General features: G+C 43.6%; 1 protein-coding gene across 1 annotated transcript in view; it reads right to left on the reverse strand.

Moving 5' to 3' along the window:
• Positions 1–14245, reverse strand: part of gss (glutathione synthetase) — a 45996-nt gene that overhangs the window by 8469 nt on the left and 23282 nt on the right. The window contains exons 8-12 of the mRNA XM_052031526.1: positions 13572–13649; positions 9492–9561; positions 6821–7015; positions 3668–3749; positions 985–1174 (exon numbers count right to left, since the gene is read on the reverse strand). Of these exons, the coding sequence (XP_051887486.1) occupies positions 985–1174; positions 3668–3749; positions 6821–7015; positions 9492–9561; positions 13572–13649 (615 nt within the window). The remainder of the gene's footprint in view (positions 1–984; positions 1175–3667; positions 3750–6820; positions 7016–9491; positions 9562–13571; positions 13650–14245) is intronic.

Here is a 14245-nt window from a genome sequence, read left to right on the forward strand (position 1 = left end):
GGATGAAATGTCAGCACAACATTGTGGGCCAAAGAGCCTGTACTGTGCTGTAGTGTTCTGTGTTCTGACACAAGTGCATGTTGAGACAGGGAAATAATGTAGTCCGAGGTAGTGCTAGGGTTTCTCAGGTCAGTTCAAGAACTTGATGGCAGTGGGGAAGCAGCTGTTGTTGAACTTTGAGTTGTGGGTCTGCAGGCTCCTGTACCTTCTGCCTGATGGCAGCATCTCCAAAGGCAATACTGATTGTGTCAGCAATGACCAAAAAATTCCATGAGTTTCATGAGTCATTGTTAACATCCAATCAATCTGAAAACATGAAAAGCAACAGGAGTTGTGCAGCAAGTTGCGGTGCCTGCCATAACCTCTTGGAATGGGTCAATCCAGGTCCACCTCAGGACAACCAGTTCCAGTCATGGCCCCTACAGCGTTCACTTTGATTGGACAAGAGCAAGAACTCCCGTTGGAAAATGCTCTCCGTCGGAAATGCAGAGACGTGGACATTTCCAGTTGAGGGGGAATGCCTCTGGACATTTTAGAACTTGTTACATTTTTGCTAGAAATGAGTAACAGATGGTTGCGATGTCACTAATATTTTGGCTGTGTATACTCAAGGACTGCTGCTTCTGGAGGCGTGTCGAGACCAAGCCACAAGGCTGAGAGAAAAACTCGATGCAATATTGTATCTGATCTCATCTTGAGAATTTGTAAAGCATTCCAGAAATAAATTAGATTGAAGAGTACCCAGTATTGCATAGACAAACTAGCCATGCAGTAGGGGATGATGACCACACGGCAGTGACACTGGGAGACCTCCCTGCAGTCTTCAAATGTACAGTGGACCTAATGCAAAGCAGCACTTGGATCTCCGCTGGTAGTTCGGTCTCAAGAGCAAAGCTTGACCCACAGGTTACCATGTTTGAGCAGAAAAGGTAACGAGGTGAGAATGGATCAAAAGGTCAGCAAGGGATCAGGACCTCTCCTTACCTGATGTAGACACCAAACATTCCCAACTCAACAATACACTCAGTCAGCTTCACAGCCGCCCCAGACTGCAGCAAGTAATTCTTCACCGCCTGTGGTTTGATCCGGTCCATCAGGATATAGGCTGATCTCTTTGATCCATCTTTAATGTTCGACAGAACCTGCTTGAGCTCTTCACTGAAAATGTTGTTTCCTAACACCAGTGTGAATGGTGAGAATTAAACACACACAATTACAGAATCACTTGTGTGGAAGGAAGCCACTCAGCCATCGGGTCTGTGCTACCACTTTGCAGAGTAATCAAATCTGTTCCATTCACCACCAACCCATAACTTTGCAAATTATTTACTCTCCATCCCCTTTTGAAAGACCCAACTGCTTCCATCACCTTCACGGGCAGAGAATTCCTTCAGTGGGGTAATCCCAACATTTTATCCCTTCATTTTGTATCTATATGTTCTGTGATTGAACGATTCACTTATGGGAAGAGCATCAGGGTTGGGACCTGTTGTTTGTCATGTACAGAAATGATTTGGATGAAAATGTAGGCAGTCTGATTAGTAAGTTCGTAGACCACGTGAAAATTGGCATTGTGGATAGTGAGGAGGGTCAAAGGATACAGCAGGATATAGCTCAGTTGGAAATTTGGGTGGAGAAATGGCAAATGGAGCTTAATCCGGACAAGTGTAAGATGGTGCATTTTGTGAGGTCAAATGCAGGAGAAAAGTATACAGTAAAATGGCAAGACACTTAGGAGCACTGACATACAGCAGGATCTTGAGGTGCAAGTCCACAGCTCCCTGGAAGTGGCAGCACAAGTAGATAGGGTGGTAAAGGCAGCATACGGCATTCTTACCTTCATTGGTCAGGACTTTGAGTATAAAAGTTGGCAAATTATGTTGCAGCTGTATAAACCTGTGGTTAGGCCATACTTGGAGTACTGTGTGCAGTTCTGGTCACCAGAAGGATGTGGAGGAACTGGAGAGGGTGCAGAAGAGGTTCACCAGGATATTGCCTGGATTAGAGATTATTACCTATAAGGAGAAGTTGGACAAACTTAGACTGTTTTCTCCAGAGGGACGGAGGCTGAGGAAGTGATGGAAGACCTGACAGATGTACGTAGAATTGCGAGAGTCAAAGATTAGGGTAGATCGTCAGAACCTCTTTACCACGGTGGAAATGTCAAATACTAGAGCGCACAGGTTTAAGATGAGAGGGAAAAAATTTAATAGGAGATTGGTAGGTCCCTGGAATGTGCTGCTGGGGAAGTGGTGGAAGTAGATACGATAGCAATGTTTAAGAAGCGTTTAGGCAGACACTTGAACAGACCACGGAATGGAGGGATATAGATCAGGTGCAGGAAGATGGGATTAGTTAGATTGGCATCGTGGTCAGCACAGACATGGTGGGCCGAAGGGCCTGTTCCTGTGCTGTACTGTTCTATGTTCTGTACTCAGCCACTGAACCTCCAACAGCTTTCTTGGAGAGAGAATTCCAAGGATTTATTACCCTTTTGGAGAAGAAGTTTCTTCGCACATGTCTTGAATGGCTATCCCTTCTTTACAGAATTTGACCCTCAGTTCAAGACACCTCACCCGGGAGAAACCAAACCTGTCATTCCCCTTATGAATTTTGCATTCTTCAATCTTTATTTACAGAGTGCTTCACAAATAGTAGCATACTGTAATTTTTGCCTCTATAAAGTTCTGAAATACATACCAGTTTCACCAATTAAATGGATTTTATCTTTTAAAAAGGGGATTATCCAGTTAGCAGCCTTTTACTTGAAGTAAACAGGTCTAGATATTTCTGTGGTAGACAATAAACAATCAGAGTTGGATAAGGAACTGAAGGAGTGGTTGAGTGGTTGTTTTTGCGTGTGGCTTACTTTGCTGGGACTCTCACCTTCCCCTAACATACCCATCTCATCTCCTGTACTGGAATCTGTGCTGGTCCCTTGTGGTCATACCGTGTACAGTCCTCAAGATCAGCCTTGGTTCACCAATCGAAGACGACCACCTCTCTCCCACGTACATACCCACATGTTGCCAAAACCCAATCTCACTTCCCTATCACTGGTGATAAGTCACTTACAACCAAATATCAAATTCAGGATCAACAAGGATTTGCAGCTGCTCTTGGTAATCGCCCCCAATAATCTACTGGTGTGCTCCAACGACCCCACTGATTACTAATGCCCCTTAGGGATGGAAATCTATCACCTGGTCTGGCCGTGTACAACCCCAAAACACAGCAATATGGTTGATTTTCTTCACCAAACTCAAATTGCCTAACAGGGCACTTAGTTTCATGTCTACCACCAGGGATGGGCATCAAATGCTGGCCTTGCCAGCGATGCCTTTGCCCTGTGAATAAAATAAAAAAACTCTTAAGTACTGCACTGAGATACCAGCTTGGGTGCAGTCCTTGCACTTGTTGTTGAGGTATCCCATGGTTGCAAGGATGTACTATATAATAGAAGCCAATGCTCTTGTTAAGCCATGCTGACATCTAGCAGTGAAAATCCTCTATTGCTTTCCACCCACAAAGCAACAAGGAAATCTGGGTGAAGGTTTGGATACTGGTGACTCTCCTGAACCAATACACCTCCTCTGTGCTACGTGGAAGTTCCGAGCACAAGGGGTAATCCTGTCCTCTGATTCACAAACAGAATGCATCATCTTACCTCCTCCTTCTCGCTGTGGTTTCAGCACGTAAGCTTCTGGATCCTCCACTGCCTTTGCTATTATTTCATCGCCCTCAGGTCCCTGTCACAAAGAAAGTTTTGGTCTAATTTATTAAAGTTTTAAATGCAACATTACTACTGACACATCAGTAAATTTTCGTTCCACTTGCTAACACTAGTCCCATCACTAACTATACCCACTGACTTCTCACAAACCTTCCCTCTTCCACTCCATTAGAAATCATTTGCAAACGCTCCCACCCCAATTTGTGTCCTTTTGTGTGGATCCATTGCGATTTACTGTTACCTTATCTATGCAGGCATTTAAAATGTTGAAAGGACTGGACAGAGTAGATGTGGTCAAGCTGTCCCTTGGTGGGTGAGCCCAGGACCAGAGGGAACAATCTTAGAACTAGAGGGTACAGGTTTAAAACAGAAATGAGGAGAAATTTCTTTAGCCAGAGGGTGGTAAATTTGTGGAATTCCTTGCCACGTACAGCAGTGGAGGCCAGATAATTGGAGGCGTTTAAGGAAGAGAGGCGTTTAAGGAGGGTATCAAGGGATATGGGGATAAGGCCGGAAATTGGGGTTAGGTTTTTTTTTGCTCCCCCCCCAATTTCTCATTTCTTTTTCCCTTTTCTTTGGAGCAGACTCGATGGGCCGAATGGACTACTTCTGCTCCCTTGTCTTGTGATCTTGTGACATGAAACTAGACATTGCGTTAGCAAGGTTACTGACCCCGCAAGTGGCGACACCACAGTCTCTGTATTTCACTGAAACTATATATTGCACTCAACCAATTGCAGCAACCATGCTGTTGTTCAGTTAAGATTAGTTGCCTCAGTTACAACATTTTTAATCTGTATAGGATGGGGATTGTACTGTCAAGTATTGATTACTTAAGGTGTGATCCACCTGATCTGCTTAAAGACAATAAGATATCTTTATCGAACACACAGTGAAATGCATCTTTGCGTGGATAGTTCTGGGGGCAGCCCACAAGTGTCGCCACACTTCCGGTGCCAACATAGCATGCCCACAACTTCCTAACCCATACGTCTTTGGAACGTGGGAGGAAACAAGAGAACCAGGAGGAAACCCATGCAGACACGGGGAGAACGTACAAACTCCTTACAGACAGCGGCCGGAATTGAACCTGGGTCACTGGCGCTGTAATAGTGTTACGCTGACCGCTACACTACGGTGCCTGTAGTAAAAAACAGGAAATGCTTGAATGCGCAGGAACACAAGAAACTGCAGAGTAGTGGACTCAGCCCAATACATCACGGGCACATCACTCCCCACCATCGGTAGTATCTACAGGAGGCGCTGCCTCAAGAAGGCAACATCTATCATTAAAGATCCCCACCATCCGGGCCATGCCATCTTCTCGCAGCTACCATCGGGCAGGAGGTACAGAAGCCTTAAGTCCCACACCATCAGGTTCAAGAACAGCTTCAACCATGTGGTTCTTGAACCAACCAGCACAACCCTAATCACGACAGTTTAGCAACACTATGACCACTTTGCACTAAAATGGACTTCTTTTTTGTTCTAATTGTGTCTTTCTTGTAAAAATTGTGTCTAATTTTTGTTTAGTTTATGTTTTTCTTGTAAATGCTGCTTATGTGATGCTATGTGCGTGTGATGCTGTTGCAAGTAAGTTTTTCATTGCACCTGTGTATCCATGTACTTGTGCATATGACAATGAACTCAATTTTGACTTTGCTGGAAAAACTCAGCTGTTAGGCAGCATCTGTAGAAAGAGGAACAGTTGTTTCAGTTGTGACAAAGGGTCTCATCTCTTTTCACAGATGCTACCTGACCTCGACTATAAGACATGGAGCAGAATTAGGCCATTCGGCCCTTTGAGTTTGCTCTACCATTCAATCATGGCTGATTTATTTTTCCGTCTCAACCCCATTCTCTTGCCTTCTCCCCATAATCTTTGATGCCCTTCCTAATCAAGAACCTAACCACCTCTGTTTTAAATATACCCAATGACTTGGCCTCCACAGCCGTCTGTGGCAATGAATTGCACGGATTCACCATCTTCTGGCTAAAGAAATTCCTCCTCATTGCTGTTCTAAAGGGACATCTTTCTATTCTGAGGCTGTGGCTTCTGGTCCTAGGCTCTCCCAATACTGGAGACATCCTCTCCACGTCCACTCTATCCAGGCCTTTCAATATTCGGTAGGTTTCAATGAGATTCCCCCCCTCATCCTTCTAAACCCCAGCGAGTACAGGCCCAGAATCATCAAACGTTCCGCACATGTTAACCCTTTCATTCCTGGGATCATTCTTGTAAACCTCCTCTGGACCCTCTCCAATGCCAGTCCCTTGATTCTGTCTCGCCTGTTTCATTCAATCACAGCTGATCCATACCTTACATTGCCTAACTAATGTTAAGTCAACAAGAATAAATTTTATACTGAGCACAGTTTTGAAAATTTCAAATGACCTCCAGCCTGAACAGTTTATTTTTGGTGGGCAGGGAGTGATTCCAGATTTCCACTCCCTTTTGTGGGGGGAGGGGGAAGGAATACTTCCTGACCTTGACCCTGAATACTTTTCCTAAGATCTACAATTGTGCCTTTGGTGGGAGAAGAGGAGGAGGAGTTGGGGAGTCCAGAGGAAATCTTTGTCCACTCTACAAATCCTTTAATGAAGATCAAAAAAAAAACAGCTCAGTCCAAAAACCAGCCTCCCCTCCATGGACTCTACACTTCCCACTGCCTCAGAAAAGTAGACAGCATAATCAAAGACCCCACCCACCTCGGATGTCCTCTCTTCTCCCCCCTTTCCATTGAGCAGAAGATACAAAATCTTGAAAACACACACCACCAGGCTCGAGGACAGCTTCGAACCCACTGTTACAAGACTCTTGAATGGACCTCTTGTATGTTAAAGGTGAACTTCTACCTCGTCATGGCCCTTGCACCGTATTGTCTGCCTGCACTTTCTCTGTAACTGTAACACTATATTCTGCATTCTGTTATTGTTTTTCCCTTGTACTACCTTGATATACTTACGTTGTGAAATGATGTGTATGGATGGCATGGAAAACAAAGTTTTTCCATTGTATCTCAGTATCCGTGACAATAATAAACCAATTCCAATTTGCTGCAGTTCATAAACAGCACATTTATCTACCTCATCAATGCTGTAGAGACCCACAAAAGTGGCACGGATTCGTTCAATAGCCTCTGGGCACTCCGACAGGTAGTTCTCAAGGACTCCGGCACGCACCAATTCCTGTTGTATCTTCTTGGTTCCCACAAGTTGGGTGGCAATATTCGGGCATTTAATTGCTAAGGAACGCTCAATCATCAATCGTGCAACCCAGCACTAAGAAAACATTAAATGGATACATTATTCTTTGTAAAATATATGCCAACAATTCTACATTTGTTTTCAACTCACTGTTCACTCCGTTCACATATCTTGGTTAGTTCTAGCTTCTTTCAGAAGAGATTTAGTTTAATTCCGCATAGTGTTCAACGCAGACATTGTGGGCTGAAGGGCCTGTTCTTGTGCTGTACTGTTCTATGTACATTTCCCATTAACACTAAATCATTTAAGATGATTAGCCATTTCCATTTCAATTTTGCCACCATCCACTGAAAAGAAGTGCAGATTCTGGCCACTAGAGGGTTCCCTGGGCCAATTTTTGACAAGGTCACAATTTTGTACAACGTTATCCACAACCCCAAGCACAAAAGATAATTCAAAGGGCAAATGGGTTATTTCTGGCATCCTAGAACAAAAACTGTCCCTCAATCAAAAAAAAATCCTGTAAAATTAATGACAAAGGAGGGCTTTTGGCCCGTCCTGGTCAAGAAGGAGATACACAGCTTCATCCCACCTTCCTGCACTGGTTCTGTCGCCCTGCAGATCACAGCTCTTCAAGAGCTGTTTAAGCGTGGAAAGGGTTTCTGCCTTCAACACCATTTCCAGCAACGAGTTCCAAACCCTCAAGAAATAGTAAACCTTTCATTTAAACCTTCCCTTTCTTCATCTCTCTAATCCTTCTACCAACTGCTTTAGTTCTAAACTCACTGGATGTTCATTCCTCTCATGGAAACCAGTCCTTCCTAATTACTCAATCCAGGCCCCTCATCATCTCATACTCTTCATTTGAATCTCTCCTCAGCCTCCTCTGTTCCAAACAAAACCGCCCAACCGACCCAATAGTTGCAATTTTCCACTCCAGGGACCATCTTCAAAAATCTTCTACAAAGCAAATCACAACATCCCCGTGTTGTGATAACCACAACTGTGTATGGCATTCAAACTGCAGCCTAACTAATACTGTATACACTTCTAGCACAAGCTCTTGCTCTTATATTCTCTGACTTGGCAAATAAAGAGATTATTTGGACATTATCACTGTTTATGTACGCAGTGTATCATTAAGTATCATTTACTTATTTTCTAGAGTACAACAGGAACCATACTACATTGATCGTAAAGCAGTTTGAGGGGATTATAAAAGGATGAGAACAGTGCTACAGAAATGAAATTCAATCAATCTTTTATCTCAAGATGAATCGGGCCATTGGGCCCGTTCCAACCACCACAAACCTGCACTCCATCAAATGACTTGCAAAGTTCTAAGCCGACAACATAAAGGCTTGACACAGCCCGCAAGCACGGCCACTATTTAAATAAACTAAGAAATTTGTTTGGGCAGGCTTTTCTCTTCCACCTCAAGTATTTATCCAATTCCCTTTTACAAGTTATTTTGAATTATCTTCCACAACCAGAGTTACTTTAAAAAGTTCTCATCATTCCTCTAACTTTTTAAATCAATTATCTTAAAATATGGAGTGCGACATGGAGCTTCAAGGAAAAGTAAAACTGTGCAACAAAACACAAAAGTTACCTTGCACTCGTGGAGATCGAGGCGTTCATACCCTGGTGGCATCATTTAATTGGTTACGTTGATAGTAATGGGGTTAAGGCAAAAGTATAAACCTTGCAGGATTAGCAGAAGAAATCACAGGTCAACAGGCTGAGCCAGCTGAACGTGCTGGGTGTAGCTGCGACCAAGGTTAGTTTGGCTGGAACGTTATAAAGAGGAGAGATGGTGTTGCTTTCCTAACAGATGGTAGACGCAGCAGGAACGTGGCATCTCTTTGCCATGCTGCACCTTTCCAAGTTGTTCAGCAAAATGGGCTATTTCATAAAGTTACAGCACAGAAACAGACCCTTTGGTCCTTCAATTCCATGCCAACCATCAACCACTCACTTACACTAATCCCATTTCTTCCCCAACATTCTCTTCAACGTCCACCCCCCCCCCCCCCCCCCAGATTCTACCACTCACCTACGCACTAGGGGCAATTTACAGTCGCCAATTAACCTACCAACTCGCACACCATTAAGATACAGGGGGAAACTGGAGCATGCGGAGGAAACCCATGCGGTCATAGGAAGAACATGTAGACTTCACAGACAGTACCCAAGGTCAGGAGTGAACCTGGGTCTCTGGCACTGCAAGGCATCGGCTCTAATAGCTGATCTCTGTGCCGCCCCTTGTTCCTGGAGTAAGGTTGTGATTCTACTTGAGTAAAGTTGGGTGTATCAGGATTTCAGCGATGCATGCATCTTGGCAACTGTGTAGACTTTATACTCTCGCCCAAGTTTGTACCAGAAGCAGCCAACAGCTTGACTACTTTTATAGGCAAGTACAAGGGTATCACTCAAGCACAAGAGACAACCTATGGCAAATGTGTTAAAGAAGTCAAGAATAACTACAGGCAAGAGAGAAGAATGAATCCGAATTGCTGAAAAGTTTAATTTAAAAAAAACACACACCAACCTCATCACAATGGTAATCATCTGGACTGTATCCAGTACGAAAGTAGGCAACTGCAACTTCATAGCCATCTCTAAACATCAACACAACATGGACAGATGTTACAAAGCCTCCCCAAGCTAATTTTAAAAATCAACAACATGACAGACACCAGAAATAAAAACAGAAAATGCTGAAAGTTCTCAGCAGGCCAAGCAACATCTGTGGAAAGAGAAACCTTTCATCAGAACGGAGAGCTAGAAAGAAAACAATTCAGTCAAGGTAGCAGAGAAGGTGGAGGGGGACAGTGGGTAGAACAAAAGGAATTTCTGTGTTAGGGTGAAATACCGTAGTCATTAGGAGGGCAGTTAAGCTCCTTTGTCTGTGTGACGCCATGCTGATGTTGTGAAGTCTCGGTGATACTGTGCAGCAAGAGAGGAACGGCATGGAGGAATTGTAAAAGTAATTGGATATGTAAGGGTTAATAATGTACGGCTGTTATTGCTTCAACCATGGCATGACTATAGTTATGACTGCAAGACGTGCAGGTGCTTGGGAGTGCTTAGGGCATATATTGTTTTGCTAAAAGTTTGCTGTAAGCAACTGCCCAAGCATGTGCAACTCCACATGTAGGCATCTTTAGATTAAGTATAAAAGGAGGGACACAAACATATGAATCTTTGAGTGGGGATCAGTACAGAGCTCGGGTTACACTGTTTACTCTTTCTCTGTATCCCTCACTCCCGCTAGTGTTAAATAATAAAGCGCTTATTGTACGCTCCTTGGTTCTGTTGTCTACTTTGTTACAGCGCGGACTAACTTCCACAGAATGGTAGGCAAAAATAGCCAGCCATGCTGCAAACAGTAAGAAAGACCGAGTTACCTGAAGATGGAGAATTCAGTATCAAGTCCTGTAGGCTACAATGTATTCAGACAAAAGATGAGCTGTTGCTCCCCCCAGCTTGTGTTGGACCTCACTGTAGCAGTGCAGGAGGCTATGTACAGAAAGGTCAGGGTGGGAGTGGAATGGTGAATTAGAGTGCCAGGCAGCTGGAAGCTCTGGTGTAAAATCAAGTGCAGGTGTTCTGCAAAGCGGTCGTCCGATCACTGTTTGGTTTCTCCAACACAGAGGCGGCCACATCGTGAACACCAAATGCAGTTCACTAGACTGGAAGAGGTGCAGGTAAATTCACTGCCTTACCTGGAAAGACTGTTAAGGTTCCTGGAAGGGAAGAGGTGAAAGGAGAGGTGTTGCACTTCCTCCAGTTTGATGGGAAAGTGCTGTAAGACAGGGAGTGGTCAGCAAGGATGGGAGAATGGACTACAGAGAAAAGAAGGGAGCAATCCCTTTGAAATGCTGGAAGGGGAGGAGGAACGTGTGTCTCTTAATGGAATCTGGTGGGAGCCTTTGGAAATTGAGAAGAAAGATCTGTTGAATATAACAAGGTCCAAAATAAACTCAAAGAACAACATCTCATCTTTTGTCTGGGTACATTTGTAGTCTGCGGGATGCACTGCTGAGTTCTCCAACTTTAGATAACTTGCACTTTGTTTGTTGCAGGACTGGCCATATTTGCTTCCACTTCTCTCTTCTTTTTTTCTTTAAATTTGTCAATTCTGCCCTGCTCAGCATGTCCCAGAAGATCACCCTGTACGGTACTGAGAGTTCACAACATTGACAACACGTTATATAGACAAGAGCTCAACCGTCCATCAACAACCACATTTTCTATCACCGCTCTTAATTCCTTCTGTTGCCTTCCCCACTACCTAACCTGTTTTTTTTCCTCTTTCTCAGTTTGGATGAAGGGTCTTCAACCTGAACCATTGTTTCTCTTTCCACAGATGCTGCCTGATCTGCTGAGTGGCTCCAGCATTTCGTAATTTTGAAGTTAGTAAGGCTGGCCACTGTCACCTACACTTTTCAGGACACCGCTGGCAAGATCAACCTTTATTTGCCCATGCCCGAATGCCCTCGAGAATGTGGTGGTAAGCCACTTTCATGAACTGCTGTGGTCTTCCTGCAGAGGTACTCCCATAGGGCTATCGGGTAGGAGCTTAGACCCAGTGACCATGAAGGAACAGCAGCGTATTTCCAACTCAAGATGGTGTGCAACTGGGAAAGGAACCTTGAAGAGTTGGTGTTGCTGAGCGTTTGCTGTCCACGTTGAGGGCTTGGAAGGTACTGTCAGAGTAGACTTGACAAGTAACTGGATGGTACACACACACCAATATAGTCTTGTAAAATATTACAAGATCCAAATACGGAACTAGTCTCTTAAAAAATAGTTGAGTTTATTTTCATATCCACAAGTACATGTATGCACAGGTGCAATGAAAAACTTACTTGCAGCAGCACCACAGGCACATAGTGTCAGACACCCCATTCACAAAAAAAACATGAATTAAACATAATGAATGAAAAACACGATGATGCTAGAGGCACTCAGCAGGCCAGGCAGCATCCATGGAGAAAAGTAGGCGGTCAGCTGCCTGATGGTAGCTGTGAGAAGGTGGTATGGCCTGGAGGTACAGAAGCCTGAAGTCCCACACCACCAGGTTCAGGAACAGCTACTTCCCTTCAACTATTCAGTTCTTGAACCAACCAGCAAAACATTAAAATCGATTTTGTCTTTTTTTGTTCTACTTGTTTTTTTCCTTGTAACAATTGAGTATAATTTGTTTTTCTTGTGAATGCTGCTTATCTGATGCTATGTGCCTGTGATGCTGCTGCAAGTAAGTTTTTCATTGCACCTGTGCACACGTGTACTTGTGCACATGACAATAAACTCAACTTTGACTGTACCTCCTGCCCAATGGTAGCTGCGAGAAGATGGCATGGCCCGTATGGTGGGGATCTGTGATGATGGATGTTGTCTTCTTGAGCATGTAGATACTTCCAGTGGTGGGGAGGGATGTGCCAGTGACGTATTGGGTTGAGTCCATGACTCTCTGCAGATGTACACATAAGATCTTCTTATGCAGAGTGAAAGCCAATATATTTATTAAACCATGTTTGGTTGCAACAGTGTGCTAGTCATTAGTTAGAGATGGAATGGGGCAAATAACTGGGTTCGCAGCCGTCCATTTTACAGCAAATGGTCAATTTAGCCATAGTGTCAATTTAAAGAGCAAAGGAAACAGAACCTACAGCAACTTCTCTCAATAAAAGCAGGGAAGGGTGCAGTGCCTGGAGGGTCGGTAAATACAAGGCACGTGCACATAATCGTTCGGCGTCATTGAAAGTAGTGGAATAGCGATGCTTGTGAAATTCCCCAACCCACCAGACTGGATTGATTGGGGATTCCCCAATCTTCTCCATTCCAGTAGGGGATGCCATTGTTGCCATATACAGCCTTTCTAATATTAATAGCACACGGAATGCAATAAATCTCAGACTGCATTTTTTTTTTGCGCTCATATCTCATTTTGCAGTCTTTATTTCCCACTGTCCTGTATAATTTATGTATAACATATGTTCAAGTGTGTTGCCTGAATCTACATGCCAGTGATGCTGTTGCAAGCCACATTCAATGTGCAGGGTCAAAAGAGGCTGCAGAGGGTTGTAGAATCAGCCAGCTCCATTACAGGCACAACCCTCCCCCCACCATCGAGGACATCTTCAAGAGGCGGTGCCTCAAGAAGGCGGTATCCATCACTGAGGACCCTCACCATCTTCGCATTACTACCATCAGGGAGGAGGTACAGGAGCCTGAAGACCCACACTCAGTGATTCAAAAACAGCTGCTTTCCCCTCTGCCATCAGATTTCTGAATGGTTCATGAACACATGAACACTACCTCGTTATTCCTTTTCTTTACACGATTTATTTATTTTTGTAATTTACAGTAATTTTTATGTCTTACACTCTACTGCTGCCACAAATCAACCAATTTCACGACATAGGTCAATGATACTAAACCTGATTCTGAAGTTTTTCATTGACCTGTACATCACCGTACTTGAGCATATCACAATAAACTCAACTGGACTTGAATACGGTTAAAATTGAAGTCAATTATCTTGCTAAATTTGTTCAGGCTACTTGTGTCAACTAGGCAGAATCCTGTGTGCTGCAATCAGCAAAAGAAAAAGAAAACTTACATGTGAAGTTTTTTGTTTTCATCCAAACTCCCTCTCTCGTATATATCCATGGTTTGCCTCCTTATTACACGAATATTTCTGTCCCAAAAAATTAATGAGATTATCAAATGCTCGACAGCACGCAAGCGAAAAACAACAGCCATGCTCACTAAACATTTAACTATAGAAAGGGAAACCAGAAGACTTATGAGATGAAAGGGTTGAATTTGCATTTAGTTCTTTTCCCATACCTTTTAAAAAATATAAAAATTTTCATACCTGTTCATCACTTTGTTTGTCATTGCATTAGTGTACTGACAGCACTTGGGAACACCTCGGCACCAATATTCATTCAGTGGAGTGCGAGGAAGTGTACAGGACACGGGTAGCATGGGACACCTTAAGGACCCTCACCATATAGGATCTGCCCTCTTCTCGTTACTACCATCAGGGAGGAGGTACAGGAGCCTGAAGACCCACACTGAACGATTCAGAAACAGCTTCTTTCCTCTCTATCATCAGATTTCTGAATGGTCCATGAACACTATCTTGTTATTCCTTTTCTTTGCAGTATTTATTTAATTATGTAATTTACATTTTGATTATTTTGATTTTGATTCTGATAATTTTTATACCTTTGCACAGTACTGCTGCCGCAAAACAACAAATTTCACGTCATGCAAGTCAGTGATATT

This window comes from Pristis pectinata, chromosome 16 (genome assembly GCF_009764475.1).
Source record: "Pristis pectinata isolate sPriPec2 chromosome 16, sPriPec2.1.pri, whole genome shotgun sequence".
NCBI lineage: Eukaryota > Metazoa > Chordata > Chondrichthyes > Rhinopristiformes > Pristidae > Pristis > Pristis pectinata.